The sequence below is a fragment of the Saccostrea echinata genome, unplaced genomic scaffold (genome assembly GCF_033153115.1).
Source record: "Saccostrea echinata isolate AGI-Se365-2 ecotype Australia unplaced genomic scaffold, CSIRO_AGI_Sech_v1 ptg000056l, whole genome shotgun sequence".
Classification (NCBI taxonomy): domain Eukaryota; kingdom Metazoa; phylum Mollusca; class Bivalvia; order Ostreida; family Ostreidae; genus Saccostrea; species Saccostrea echinata.
The window spans coordinates 19,266,091-19,281,822 of NW_026889805.1; the positions used below are offsets into that span (position 1 = coordinate 19,266,091).

Sequence of the window (15,732 nt, forward strand, 5' to 3'; positions counted from 1 at the left end):
TCAGAATTACAAGACCTTTCATGTGATATCAAGAAAAAGGGGCTGACCCCTCGAATTAGGGGCTCGGAGGGGCCAAAAATCTTTCATCTATAACCCTTTTACAGTAATGTTCATCTTCACGATCTGCTACTATAAAATTTTTAAAATCTTCATCAAATGTGGCGTTTTTAGGTGCCATAATGATCAAAAACATAACTGAAGGAAATTGTACGTTTTCACTATTTATATATTTATGAACGAAAATCTCAGTCAAATTCGTATCTCATCTTCTCAAAAATCGGACGGAAGACCCACTCGTTGCTCGCAACGAGATCGCATCTAGTTTTTATTCTTATTGGATGATTTATAATTCTAACATATTTGTTGCACTCCTGACCAAAAGCATTGGGGCCTTTAAAGTAGAATTGTGAAGTGAAAATTACATAAGAACTTGTTCTGTTGTTTCAGTGAAGTTGAGGAGGAATTACTTGAATTTAATGACAATGTTTTAGTGTGTTTATTTTGAATGTTCATTAAAAAAATCACAAAAAAGATAAAAACACATCTGAATTGATAAAATTGAAAAAGAAAGAATTTTAATAATAAAACTGTCAATAATTTAGCATTAAATTATACAAAAAGATCATTATTAATTAATGAATACCTCTAAGCATGAATAGAAGTCTTTTTGACACACAACTTGAATCTTTAAGAAAATGTGTTGCACTCCTGACCATAGAAATATGGATCTGAAGATCAGACAGATCCTGTAATTGATAAATCTATTTGGTAAAAATGTTCTTTGTGTCTTTATTTTCCAAAATAAAAATCAGAAAATCATATAATGATAATAGTTTTTTCATGCTTGGGAGCAAAACATCAAATGTTGCACTCCTGACATTTTTGGGTATGCACCTATACTTGACTCTCGTTAATGCTGCTTGTGATTTATATAATATTTTTAAGTTTTAAAATGTATATCAGTTACTATTTTACACTTCCAAAATTCTTTTTTGTCTTAATTTTCTATCAGAATTTTACAATTGATGTTTTTTTGGCAACACTACATTTTTTCTGTTGCACTCCTGACATGGTATAACATTTTTTTAAACATCAGCCATGACCACAACTTGATTAAACAAAAGTTATGACAGTCCACATTTAAAGCTCAATACTTTGAATATTATCAGGAAAGTCTTTATTTTCAACATGAAGCATTGTTTTTTATTTCACAGATCTCCAAAAAAATATTGAAATTTCAAAATGTCACAAAAAGGTGTTGCACTCCTGACAATTTTAGCATCATTTTTGGGCATAACTTTTTTGTTAATTGAGATATCAATGAGATATTTGGCAGGTATTTAGACACTATCTAAAGACATATGCTGAGACATAGAAATCTATTTTCATTGCCTGTATTTTTAGTGTGGGTTGACAAATATGCGTTTGGTCATTTTTTTTAATTCACCCATTTTGCTTAATTTTATAGAAACCATTTAAGATATATTTATGTAAGCTTATGCACTTATACATAATTTGGTGAGAATTTATCATCTATATCAAACTTTTTAGATTTCAATTTCAATTTTAAAGAAACTATTCAAGATTTTCTCATCAAATTTCATACACTTATACAAATTTTCATGTTGCATTACTAATATACCCTCGGAGGGGCATTCATGTCCTATGGACATATTTCTAGTTTTTAATTGAAATACAATAAATTGCATTTGCTTTTTTTTTTTTATTTCATGATAAATATTTTTGAAAATATCTAGATGATGATTTGATTTGTTATTATTTTGTTACAAGGCCATAGATTGGATATGTGACTATGGAGAGTCTTACCTAGATAGTCACAAAACTCTGGGTGCAAACCAACAGGAAACGGAGGCATTACTGAAGGAACACTATGAATTCCGAAGTAGAGCCAAGGTATATCGAATAGCTTTGTAATTAATGAAATATAAATACAAGTGAAAAAAGAGAATGTGGTGTTTAGTATTTAAATTTTAAAAAATACAATCAGAAAGTCTTCTGGGTCAGTTGAACTAAAAAGTCAAATGTATTTTTCTGGACAAATTGTGTTTCCATCTATTTAGTTTGTAATCTTTTCTAAGAAAAATTACTTGAGAAAAGTTCAGTAGCATTTAAGTTCTAAAATTCTGTTTTTGTCCTTTTTTAGGAGACAAAAGAAAGTGTCAATTTACTTCTTCAGCTTGCTGATGGATTTGTAGCTAAGGGTAATTTACATGCAGCTAGCATCAGACAATGGTGTAATGCAGTGGACAAGCGGTACAAGGACTTCTCCTCACGCATGGATAAATATAGACACAAGTTAGAATCAAAGCTTGGAGTCCAGGAACAGGTGCCTGTAAGTAACCAGTCACAAAGTATTTCTAGTGGATAAGATGGCTGAACTTTTACAAATTGAGAGAACATATAGGACATTGTCAAAGTTGTAAAAGTTATTATATTGTAGCTTTAAGTATGATAATAGAAATTCCATGAATTATTTTTGGGATCAAAGGTTAAGCCGTACTGAATTAAAGATGAAATATCTGTTAGATGTTATAAAGTACCTCATCTGATTGGAGGATAGATTAGTGAGTACTGTTGTATAATAGGAACCTAAAGAAAAAGAGGAACAGAGACACAGTGATTCCTCCCTGGAAGATAAGGTCCTGAACCAGGCTCCAAAGGAACTGACGGAAGAGAAACGCAGATCAGCCAGGAAAAGGGAGTGAGTGTACACTAATTTATACATTAAGAAAGGCTTTTTAAATTAGGAATATAGGAGAAAGAAAAGTGATTTTTATTATTTTAAAAAATCATTTATCGGAGTCCTGAGTGATCTTGACATTTCATTGGCGTCTTGTAAAACATTATCAGACAGCACACAGTCTAAGTCATGCCTTATGATTTGAAATGATAAGTTTGAATATTTGTCCTTGTCAATGATTTTTGTGTACTTAACTAATTTTTTTCTTGTAGGTTTGTGATGGCTGAACTTTTACAAACTGAAAGAACATATGTTAAAGATTTAGAAGTTTGCATCAAGGTATGGAAAGCTGAAAGTTAATTATCATGATTATCAATTTTTTAAAAATCTTTTATAAAAACAATTGACAAAAATAGATGCAGGAACAGAAACCATTTTCAAATTGTTAATGGCATGTCATATATATTATTTTGTTATATTTTCCAGACTTACCTGAGTGAAGCTATGGAGCCAGATAACAATGTCCCATTTGGTATATATGGGAAACATAAAGTCATTTTCTGTAACTTGGAAGAAATTTATGACTTCCATAAAAAGTGAGCATATGAAATTGAGGAAAAAGAGGACATATGTTTTGTTAATTAGATAGTGTATTAACTAAGTAATTGTAATAAAAAAAAGACTTGCTGATGGTTGTAAATTTTGGTAGAATGCATTTTTTAATGATATAAAGTTTGTTAATAATGACTTAGGCAGTAAGGCAGGTTTTTTTTGTTTGATATTAAATATTAAACCTTATAATGTGTAACCCCCCCCAGCCCCCCAAGTTTGGAAGGCATACTGAGATCAGCTATCTGTTGGTCTGTCTTTAGACATTTTTTTGTCTGGAGATTCTTTCTAGTATTAAAGGTTTCATTGAAATAATGTAAAGGGCATAAGAAGAGTAAATTCCTGTCTGGATGTATCCTTAAAACCAAGAAACTCCAGAATCTTATACTAAAAGGTTGTTTGTAACTAGAGGTGTGTCTTAACCCTGTACCAAGGTCATTTGGACATCATCAGTGTTACTGGGTACAGAAGTATGAAGTAATTGTTCAGCCTTAAAATTGAAATAGAGAAACATTAGAAGTTTGCATTTGAGATAAAAGTTGTTTATGACTTTCGGTTTGTCATGACACAAACCAGGGTAATTCAGACAAGATTACAGGTTTCAGAAGTGTAAAATTTTTTGCCTTGGCCAAATCTTTGAAGCAAAGAGACATTAAACATAGGTCATTTGTGAACAGAGGGAACACAACAACCCTGTCATTTGATCAATGTCACTGTGATTGAAGAGTAAAATTCATGTCCGTAAAATAATTTTGCAATGGAATATCTGAAGAAGATCATGTTTGGCCGATCCCGGGATATGTGTCATGATGTAGAACAAAGGTCATTTGGACTAGGTCAAGGTCATAGAGTTCAGAAGTGTCGAATTTTTAAGGTCTTTAAAAAGAAGTTTGATGTTATTCTTGGCCAGGGTTGTTTGCATATTTGTCAAAGTCACATCAGTGAGAAGTTTCTTGGCCTTGAAAGAGTCCTACTTTCATACTTGACTCAAAGATTACTATCAACCAGAGGTTACAACCTTCAGCTGATTACTTTTTAGTAAAGATTGTGGCTACAGGATTTTGCATTATGTATTTTGTTGTTGTTGTTTTTTTCATATTTTTTTTTTTGCAAGATGACAGTTTTTTAAATGCAAATTAAACTATGCCATTTCTTTAGTTGCTCCATAGGAGTATTAATCCCATTTAGAAAGTTCTAAATTATATGTTTTATTATTTGATTTCAGTATATTTTTGAAAGAATTGGAGAAATATGAGACTATTCCAGAAGATGTTGGCCATTGTTTTGTCACTTGGGTATGTTGATGTGAATCATATTCTTACATTTTTGTCATTCATATAGATGATTTTACAGAAAAAAGAAATGCAGATTTCTGGTACATTGTAGAGAGGATGTGATAACTTTTTGTTAAATCTTTGTGTTTGTCTACAGGCTGAGAAATTCTCTATTTATGTGACCTACTGTAGAAACAAACCAGACTCAAACCAGCTGCTTGTGGAACATGCTGGCTCATTTTTTGAGGTAAAGGGAAAAACCCAACTTTTCTATATTTCATTTAACCTCCAACAACTGTTTTCAACAACTACATTTGCATCAATAGATATATTTTGTGAACTGAAATCTACAGCATTAAAGCAGAAATTAGACATCAAAATAAGTTCACTAATCAATTATTTAGTGGCTATGATATATTGTTGATTATCTATGCTAAATTAACAACATCATTTTCTTCTCATAAGAAGAATGCAGATAATTGATACCAATTTAAATGTAGAAATTCATTCTATGGTTCACTCGTGTATGCAGTTGTTATTGTGGACTATACAAGGGTTACTGTTGTTTGGATAAACATTTAATTCTAATTCTGTCCAAACATTTGTCTGATTTATTCTTTATCTGATAGTGGATAGTTGTCATGAATTACCAAATAATGCATTATTTATTGACATTAATAGTAGATTTTTTCAATGTAATTGTAGGAGGTACAGGCCAAACACAAGCTGAATGAGCCTCTAGCTTCTTACCTGATCAAACCTGTACAAAGAATCACCAAGTATCAACTGCTGCTCAAAGATCTGCTGTCCTGTTGTGAGGGTCACAATGGGGAAATCAAGGTTTGGGGCTCCTTAGGGTTGCAGCTGCTGAATTATGATTGCATGGCTTTTCCTTTTTTCTTTGTGTTTTATTTTACTGAAAAACTCTGTAGCATTTCTACTTTTTGTTTAGTGATTTGCAAGTTTTATGTAATTTGATAATAATGCATTTTTTTTTATAGGTTTTCTTGTTTTGTTGATTTGCAAGTACATCATGCAAGACTCTCCTACATGTTCCAAGATATTCAGAATGTCAACTCACTTTCAAAATATAAAACTTATAGTCTTTTTCAATGTACATGCATGCATAGTACACATGTACCCTGAATTTGTTGATATGTGAGTCCTATGAAATTTAAAGAATTTAAATGTCTGAAAAGGCTTTGGCTAAATGTAGCATGTACAGGTACAGTAGATTCTTTGGAAGATAGATGAGTTACCCAGGTAGAAAATATTTTAGATTTTCCCTAACCCAATTAAGCCATCCCACATTTCCAAGACATACATAAACAGATTTGAATACATCCAGTTTATAAGATGTAATTCCATTTTGATTAGGAATAAAAAACAAAATTGAAAAGTCCTGCATGATGTAGACATTTATGTTCTGTTGGATTAATGCATTTTTATGCCTGTACTAATATGAATTGTAGAACTCTTACAATAGTTTAAGAAAAGCCATCAAGACAAAAGACTCACTGAGGTACTATGAACTCTTGGTAAGCAGTGCGTGGCTTCTCTGGGTATTTTGCTGTACAGTCAGATTGAAAATTCTTCCAGACCAACTCCATATTTGTGTTTCCTTATCAATGTACAGTAGAGAACAATTATAGAAAACCCCAGACAAAGACCAACTCTGGTATTTCATTTGTTAATTCATTTGTACCATGTAAAAATTAATTTCTGCGGATTGAGAGTTTGGCAATTTGATCCTTTGGAGGGACAATTACTATTCAGTTATTCTATTTGATTTAGAACATTACTGTATTATTTTTCTTTTCAATTTTTGTGATTTTGACTGAACCAATAATTCAAGAAGAATTTAAAAATGTAGAGTGGAAATCACCTGTGTATTATATATATGTATATTTCCGATAAGTATATTTTACTGTACATAGATTTCACGTGCTGTTAAAAATGTTTATAATATCAATAATTGTGTTGAGAAAATATAAGGAAAATACACAGATTACATAAATTTGTAAATGGAAAGGAAAAATATCCTAAAGGAATTTTTTTTTTGTTTTCAAGAGTAGGCTCTGAAGAATTTTCATGACATAAAAATACTCATGCATAATGAAGGTGAAATAACGTATTATTCAGTATCAAAGTTCTGGAACCAGATTCAGTGTAAAATGTCATAATCATTCAAAAAAAGATAATATTTAAAATCTCACTGACTTGATATGTCATTTATAACATTTACATACAGGTCCCTATTGGAATAGGATTCATCATAAATTTCCCTAATGGTACACTCACTGGCATGCTAATTTTCTCATCACTAACATTATTCCATTGCCTAACCAATTTCAAATTGCATGGATTGCAATAAGATATATTTCATAAGTATTCATTGTTTTATTTCCTGTTACTTGTAAAGTGTTGGATTTAGTAAATGGGTATCAGCTCCTTCCTCTAAAATTCTTTTTGGTATTGATTGCTGAAAAGTAAGATTTGAATTGTGTAATTTTAGACAGAAAAGTTTGAAGGGGGGGGGGGGGGTTGTTTATTGAGAAAACAAATGAAACAAACAAACAACCAAAGAAATAAAAACCCTACTTTGAAATAAAAAGGATGAAAAGGAGATTGAAACTGACATTCAAGACACTTCATTACATTTTTGTTATCGTCATATTATCATTATTACTGTAATCATGTACTGAAGCCAAAAAAGTGATTATCAATGGTTTTCATGTGTTACATTTTCATATTAACTTGACCATTATCATTGTACAACTTCCCATCATCATAATAATATTCTTTCATTATTTTGCAAGGAAGATGATTAATCATCAGTCAACTTTAATACACTATAAACAAAATCAGCTTTGTTATGTGTTTGTAAATCCTGTAAAATTTTACTCCTACAACAGGATGGGTTAGAGGTCATGATGAATGTCCCCAAGAGGGCAAATGATGCCATGCATCTGAGTCTACTGGAAGGATTAGAAGAGAAACCTGAAGCCCTGGGGGATGTTTTCCTCCAGGATCAATTTACTGTGTGGGACCCTAAACAGTTGATTAAGAAGGGAAGAGACCGTCACTTGTTCCTGTTTGACATGTGTGTGATTTTGTCCAAAGAGATGAAGGACAGCAATGGCAAGGCTAAATATCAGTACAAGTTCAGGCTTATGGTAAGTGGGTGGTCCGTCTTACTTTTCTATTAATAATTCTTTAATTGTTCTTGTGGAAATAATATTAATGGTATTACCAAGGAAAGGCTTTATATAACTATGATATTCCATAAAATTTGGATTATTTGATGATTTTCATCTATTCAAGATTTTATATTTTTTGACAAGTGAAACATATTTTAAAATATGATATGTTTTTAATATTAAGCAAATATGCCAATAGCTATGATGTATGTTCATTGAACATATGAAATAGGATTATGAGACTACAATCACATATATGAATCTTTGTTTCAGATATCAGATATTAACATCACAGAACATATCGAAGGTGATGAGACCAAGTTTGCCCTGTGGACTGGGAGAGTGCCTATCTCAGACTACAGAATCATCCTTAAAGCCAAAGACCTGGATACCAAACAAAACTGGGTCAAGAAAGTCCGTGAGTTAATGACGGAGAGAATGCAATATATACCCAAGGCCTTGAAGGATAAGCCAGCCATGCTGTTCAAACCCACTACCATCAAGCCACTCCAGGCTACCAAGGCACAGCTTCTTGCTTTCCCAAAGAGGTGGGGCAGAATGTTTAATTTTCATGTCTTGTACGTGTGATAGGGAATTTTTCAATTAAAAGGATTTCAATTGTACCCAGATTTACAATCTGACGAAAAAAATTTAACTGGGTTTTCTGTTGTTGAAATGGTGAAAATATCAGGCGGGCAGCTGCTAAAATAGTACATCATTTGTTCGGATAACTCCTCCTAAAGTTTTTTCAGGATTTTGATTTTTGATTATTTATGAGAAAAAACCCAGTTGTGGAACTTAGTCATTTTTATGCAAAAAAAAAATGCTTATATGGTGCATCCTCCTGCAGTTTTCAAGATAAGAAGTTCTTATTTTTCAGATCAATTGTAAAAAATGAAATAAATTAGAGGTATGCATGGAACTTGGATTTTGATTTTTGATTATATATGGGGAAAGTAGCAGCTGTTGAACTTAGTCATTTTATGCAAGATATGTTCATAGGGTACATTGATATTGTTTGGATATCATGTCCTACAGTTGTCAGAATAGAACGTTTTTATAATTTATGTGAGAAATACTAGAACTGTTCATACAAAAGAAAACCTGGTTTGCTGTCATTGACAGCTAGCTTCCACTTATAATCTGAAAAAATAGCAAAGTTTTTCAAAGGTTGTTGAATTATCTAAACAATGACATATGAATTTTATATGATTTGGTTCTTTGTATAAAAGAGAATATGAAATGTGAATTTGCCTCATGTACACTGAATATTACAGCATGTAGTGTTGCAAGCTTGTGCAATGTATTATCTAGGGATATAGAAGATGTGTCGTTTGATGACTCTCTACCTATCGAGAGAAGAGGATCTCTAACCTCAATGATCTCCATGACAACCACCATGACAACAGACAGCAGTAGTAGTGGAGGAGAAACTGTTAGGGTAAGTCAGGGAGAAGGAGAAAAATCAGAAACTGATAAAATAAGTCAGAGGAAAAGAAAAAAAAAGAGGAAAATATTAGATAAAGACAGAAAGAAAGAAAACTGTCAGGAGAAGATATGGATAAAGAGAAAACTTAAGTCAGAGGAGATTAAAGGCAGGGTAAGTATGGATAGAGAGAAAGGTAAGATAAGGTAAGTATGGATAGAGAGAAGGGTAAAACAATGTAAGTATGGATAGAGAGAAAGATAAGACAGGGTAGGTATGGATAGAGAGAAAGGTAAAACAAGGTAAGTGTGGGTAGAGAGAAAGGTAAACAAGGTAAGTATGGATAGAGAGAAAGGTAAGACAGGGTAGGTATGGATAGAGAGAAAGGTAAGACAAGGTAAGTATGGATAGAGAGAAGCATAAGATAAGGTAAGTATGGATAGAGAGAAAGGTAAGATAAGGTAAGTTTGGATATAAAGGTAAGACAGGGTAAGTATGGATGGAAAGAAAGGTAAGACAGGGTAAGTATGGATGGAGAGAAGAGGTAAGTCAATGGAAGGAGAGAAGACTGTTATTAGGAAACCTTTCTTTTGGTGTTAAAAGTAATCATTATCCTATTTATAATAACCATTGTAACAAACTATGGATCAGAAGAAATTTTCCCTGTTTTTTCCAGTTCATTGAAAATAAAAATCCGAAATACACTCAGTGGTAGAAGTAAATAGATTGTTTTCTAAGAGTATTATTTAAAAGTTACTTCCCTTGACATTTAATCTGTCCAAGGTCTATGAACCACTCACCGCTTTATTAGATCAGAGGCAGTAAAATGAATAATTCAATACAATTATAAGAGAATATAAGATTATATGAAGTGGGCATAACTTCATGTGAATCACCCTTGATCTTGATAACTAGATGGAATAAAAGGTGGTAGTTATTTTGATGTGATGGGGCTCTTATCTGGCACATCAAAAAATCAGAAAATCTCAGGTTCTGATGTTACATGCTTGTTGAAAAATTAAGCTTGTAATATAAATCTGCCTGATAACACAAGTGTCAAGTGCACTGGTATATCCTTATAGTTGATGCAAAAATCTTGCTTGTAGTTTTTGATGTCTATCTGTTAATTTCTCAGTATAACACATGCATTGTACGTGATGAACAGCTCTGCTTGAGATTACTTTAAGTTAAATCAGTTTTCTGGAAAATCTTTTATTTGTAAAACTTTCAGGATTTATCTTGCCCCATCAGGAATATGGCCTGGAGTCTGTCCTGTCTGTCTTCCATTCTTCTGTCTTTTCATCTGTTCATCCATCCATCTTTCACACTTTGAATATAGCTCAGTATGGATGTAAGGAACTGCTAAAGAGATTTTTATCAAAATTCATATGCTGATACATATAGGTGAGACCTATTCAACAGTATCATAATTTTCTGACATAGACATTCCCTATGAACCTGTCCTCATTTTTCCCTCATTTGTGTTTTGCTCAGTAACAAAGTATGAAGATATTTTTTAGCTCACCTGAGCCGAAGGCTCAAGTGAGCTTTTCTGATCAAAATTTGTCCGTTGTCTGTCGTCAGCGTCGGCGTCGGCGGCGTAGTTGTCGTCGTAAACTTTTCACATTTTCATCTTCTTCTCCAGAACTACTGGGCCAATTTCAATCAAACTTGGCACAAAGTATCCTTGGGTGAAGGGGTTTCAAGTTTGTTCAAATGAAGGGCCATGCCCTCCTCCAAGGGGAGATAATTACGATATAGCAAAAAATTAATGGCATTATTGAAAAATCTTCTTCTCAAGAACCAGTGGGCCAGGAAAGATGAAACTTATGTGGAAGCATCCTCAGGTAGTGTAGATTCAAATTTGTTCAGATCATGACCCCCGGGGGTCGGGTGGGGCCACAATGGGGGATCAAAGTTTTACATAGGAATATATAGGGAAAATCTTTAAAAATCTTCTTCTCAAGAACAGCAAAGCCATGATTGGTCATATTTATGTGGTAGCATCCTCAGATAGTGTAGATTCAAGTTTGTTCAAATCATGACCCCCGGGGGTCGGGTAGGGCCACAATGGGGGATCAAAGTTTTACATAGGAATATATAGGAAAAATCTTTAAAAATCTTCTTCTCAAGAACAGCAAAGCCATGATTAGTCATATTTACATGGAAGCATCCTCATGTAGTGTAGATTCAAGTTTGATCAAATCATGACCCCCGGGGGTCGGGTGGGGCCACAATGGGGGATCAAAGTTTTACATAGGAATATATAGGAAAAATCTTTAAAAATCTTCTTCTCAAGAACAGCAAAGCCATGATTGGTCATATTTACATGGAAGCATCTTCAGATACTGTACATTCAAATTTGTTCAACTCATGACCCCCGGGGGTTGGGTGGGGCCACAATGGGGGATCAAAGTTTTTACATAGGAATATATAGGAAAAATCTTTAAAAATCTTCATCTCAAGAACAGCAAAGCCATGATTGGTCATATTTATATGGTAGCATCCTCAGATAGTGTAGATTCAAGTTTGTTCAAATCATGACCCCCGGGGGTCGGGTTGGGCCACAATGGGGGATCAAAGTTTACATAGGAATATATAGGAAAAATCTTTAAAAATCTTCTTCTCAAGAACAGCAAAGCCATGATTAGTCATATTTACATGGAAGCATCCTCAGATAGTGTAGATTCAAATTTGTCACCTCATGACCCCCAGGGGTTGGGTGGGGCCACAATGGGCGATCAAAGTTTTACATAGGAATATATAGATAAAATCTTTAAAAATCTTCTTCTCAAGAACAGCAAAGCCATGATTGGTCATATTTATATGGTAGCATCCTCAGATAGTGTAGATTCAAGTTTGTTCAAATCATGACCCCCGGGGGTCGGGTGGGGCCACAATGGGGGATCAAAGTTTTACATAGGAATATATAGGAAAAATCTTTAAAAATCTTCTTCTCAAGAACAGCAAAGCCATGATTGGTCATATTTAAATGGAAGCATCCTCAGATAATGTAGATTCAAATTTGTTCAATTCATGCCACCCCCCCCCCCCCCCCCCCCCCCCCCGAACCACTTTTATATTAAACTTTTCAACCTTTCAAGACTGAACTGATTTCTGCTTTTTCCTAGCCATAGTGCTCAGGTGAGCGATGTGGCCCCTGGGCCTCTTGTTTTTATCAAAACTCACTGATACATATTGTTGAGAACTTTTCAACTGTGTGAAAATTTCCTGACCTTGATCTTCCCTATGATCTTGCCTTCACTGGTACAGAGATTGCTTATGATCGAGGGTGTGTTTTGACTTTGACCCAAAATCATTCTGCAAGTTCAAGGTCACTTGCAGAAAAAGTATAAAATTCTTGTTAACTTAGCAGTGGAGGATCATTGGAAGCTCATATTTGGTACAAAGATTGTATATGACCTGAGGGTGTGTGATGACCTTTACCCAAGGCTATTCCTGCAAGTTCAAGGTCACTGGGATAAAAAGTGTAAAAACTCATGATAGGTCTATGATTTTCTAATGGAAAAGCATTGCATGTCCATATTTCACTAAAAGATTACTTATGACCAGAGGATGTGTCATATTTGGCAAGGTCTTTTTGCAAATTCAAGGTCACATGTACAGAATTGTAATGGGCACTTTAATGGGGGGTATTATTTTGTGAGCTTGCTCAGAGTATCTCTGGTTTTCTGATACAAGTATAAATATGAATAGATGCATGACTGAAAGAGAAAAAAAAATGGGTTGTGATAGAAAAACTTGCATATTCTCACAAACATTATTTTTTAGGTAGATAGGATTGAGCAATTAGGTTAAGGATAAAATACTAGTACATCAGTAGAATTTTCAGTTTTCACTTGGATCATTATGATATATAATATGTTATGAATTGCATCACACTTCCCCGATAATTTCTATCATTGATCATTTGATGAACTATCACCTTGGTGAAAAAAATGCTTCATTATTTGCTATAATCAGGTAAAGAAAATTCATCAAGTACTGCACTAAAAGCACTCTTTGGTGGCACATTTTATTTGGATTGAATGAACTTGTCATTGAAACATTTTGATAAAATCGAGTGCCATAGAAATAAATTACCAAGTAATGAAATATTGGAAAGCCACTGAATTTTGATTGGGATGTTTTAAAGCAGGGGAATGTAATTTATTTGGTATTTTTTCATTAGACAATCTCCACATCCTTGGTTTATTTCCAAACAAACTGTGTTAGAGAAGGGAGGTGTAAAAGCTTCCTGATGCCAGCCGTAAATTAAGCCATCTACATTCTGTATGTTTAGTAATTTGATGGGATCTGGGCAAAATCACAGTCATTTATGCAAGAAGATTCTTCCAGTATTTAATAGGATGTTGATTATATCGGTCAGAAAAAGGAAGCAAGATCATAAGACTGTGTTCAGAAATCAGCAAAAACAAAAAACTGATCATTACTTACATGCATAGAATAAAGGATATGAAAGTTCTTATAAACTCTACAGCTAAGAAGGCCAGGGTAGTGTTCAGCAGTGTCTTTGATTGATGTAATGATGGTCCTGCCAAAAACCAAATGAAAAGATCAAAATCATGTCTCCATTATGGCTTGGGTTGTTTAGTTAATTTGGCAGGGAATGTATTGGAAAGTTGACAAGTGGAGGAAAACTGCTGGGTTTCCATATGTACTTAAAAGAATTCAAATACCTTTGGGGTTTTCAAAATTTCATTGTTCATTTTTTTAATATATAAAAATAGATACATTAATTTTACTATTTTTTTTTAGTTCTCTCTTAATTATAGGTAGTAACAACCATGTTTAGTTTAACAGTTGCATTTACAAGTGTTTCAGTTCTTCTGAAGTACCTTAAGACATAAAGGAAAAATCGCAAAAGATATTCCAGATGTAGAAACATGTGTAGACATTAATAGTTTTATTACTTGGTTATTTACAAAAGATTTTTTGGAGGGTTTGGAAGGTTTTCATTTAGGTGAGTGTGAAAGAGTGGTCAGACTTTATGATCTCATCTCTGCCAAGCTTGATTCCTGTAATATACATCTCCACACATAAAGTTTCTTTTTTTTGTGTAGAATTAATAATGCAAAGGTCAGTAGTCTGTGTGAAGCTTCTTGATTGCCAGTAGTTGTCTAGTGCATAGGAAATCTCTTTGACTCGCAAACTTTAAAGTCAGATATTTGGTACTGAACATTTTATGGAGAGAGAGAGATGTACAACATCAGAATTTTTGAAAAGTAGATCAAATTTTACAAACCATACACGGCATGACGAAAAGGAGTTGTTGTTACCTGTGTATCTTGCAGGTACACGCATCTCAAACACTAGACAAAAATAGTTCAGTGGAAGAATATCAGTGTTTTGTTTTCTATTTATTTGTATCCTTGTTAAATATTCTCTGGTGAACACATTCAAATCAAACCATTAAAATATATCTATCAAGGATTATAGAGATCTCGACTGAGTTTATTATAATCAATCCTTTTTAGCTCACCTGAGCCGAAGGCTCAAGTGAGCTTTTCTGATCACTTTTTGTCCGTCGTCCGTCTGTCCGTCCGTCCGTCTGTCCGTCTGTAAACTTTTCACATTTTCAACTTCTTCTCAAGAACCACTGGGCCAAATTCAACCAAACTTGCCACAAAGTATCCTTGGGTGAAGGGGATTCAAGTTTGTTCAAATGAAGGGCCATGCCCTCTTTCAAGGGGAGATAATTAGGAATTAGTGAAAAAATAATGGCATCATTTAAAAATCTTCTTCTCAAGAACCACTGGGCCAGGAAAGATGAAACTTATGTGGAAACATCCTCAGGTAGTGTAGATTCAAGTTTGTTCAAATCATGACCCCCGGGGGTAGGGAGGGGCCACAATGGGGGATCAAAGTTTTACATAGAAATATATAGGAAAATATCTTTAAAAATCTTCTTCTTAAGAACAGCAAAGCCATGATTGGTCATAATTATATGGAATCATCCTCAGGTAGTGTAGATTCAAGTTTGTTCAAATCATGAGCCCCGGGGGTAGGGTGGGGCCACAATGGGGGGTCAGTGTTTTACATAGAAATATATAGGAAAATATCTTTAAAAATCTTCTTCTTAAGAACAGCAAAGCCATGATTGGTCATATTTATATGGAAGCATCCTCAGGTAGTGTAGATTCAAGTTTGTTCAAATCATGACCCCTGGGGATAGGGTGGGGCCACAATGGGGGATCAAACTTTTACATAGAAATATACAGGAAAAATCTTTTTCTCAGGAACAGAAAAGCCTGCATTAGTAAATTTGATATGGAGGCATCCTTGGGTAGTGTAGAATGAAATTTGTTCGAATCATGACCCCCGGGGGGTAGGGTGGGGCCACAATGGGGGATCAAAGTTTTACATAGAAATATATAGGAAAATATTTAAAAAAATCTTCTTCTTAAGAACAGCAAAGCCATGATTGGTCATATTTATATGGAGGCATCCTCAGGTAGTTTAGATTCAAATTTGTTTAAATCATGACCCCCGGGGATAGGG

At 33.8% G+C, this 15,732-nt stretch overlaps 1 protein-coding gene across 1 annotated transcript in view; it reads left to right on the plus strand.

The window, feature by feature from the left end:
- Window positions 1–15,732, plus strand: part of LOC133172995 (kalirin-like) — a 148,302-nt gene that overhangs the window by 68,278 nt on the left and 64,292 nt on the right. Inside the window, exons 26-37 of the mRNA XM_061307863.1 lie at window positions 1,792–1,914; window positions 2,165–2,353; window positions 2,607–2,722; window positions 2,974–3,040; window positions 3,188–3,297; window positions 4,536–4,605; window positions 4,742–4,831; window positions 5,290–5,424; window positions 6,057–6,122; window positions 7,500–7,760; window positions 8,058–8,332; window positions 9,099–9,225. Coding sequence (XP_061163847.1) covers window positions 1,792–1,914; window positions 2,165–2,353; window positions 2,607–2,722; window positions 2,974–3,040; window positions 3,188–3,297; window positions 4,536–4,605; window positions 4,742–4,831; window positions 5,290–5,424; window positions 6,057–6,122; window positions 7,500–7,760; window positions 8,058–8,332; window positions 9,099–9,225 — 1,629 coding nt within the window. The remainder of the gene's footprint in view (window positions 1–1,791; window positions 1,915–2,164; window positions 2,354–2,606; window positions 2,723–2,973; window positions 3,041–3,187; window positions 3,298–4,535; window positions 4,606–4,741; window positions 4,832–5,289; window positions 5,425–6,056; window positions 6,123–7,499; window positions 7,761–8,057; window positions 8,333–9,098; window positions 9,226–15,732) is intronic.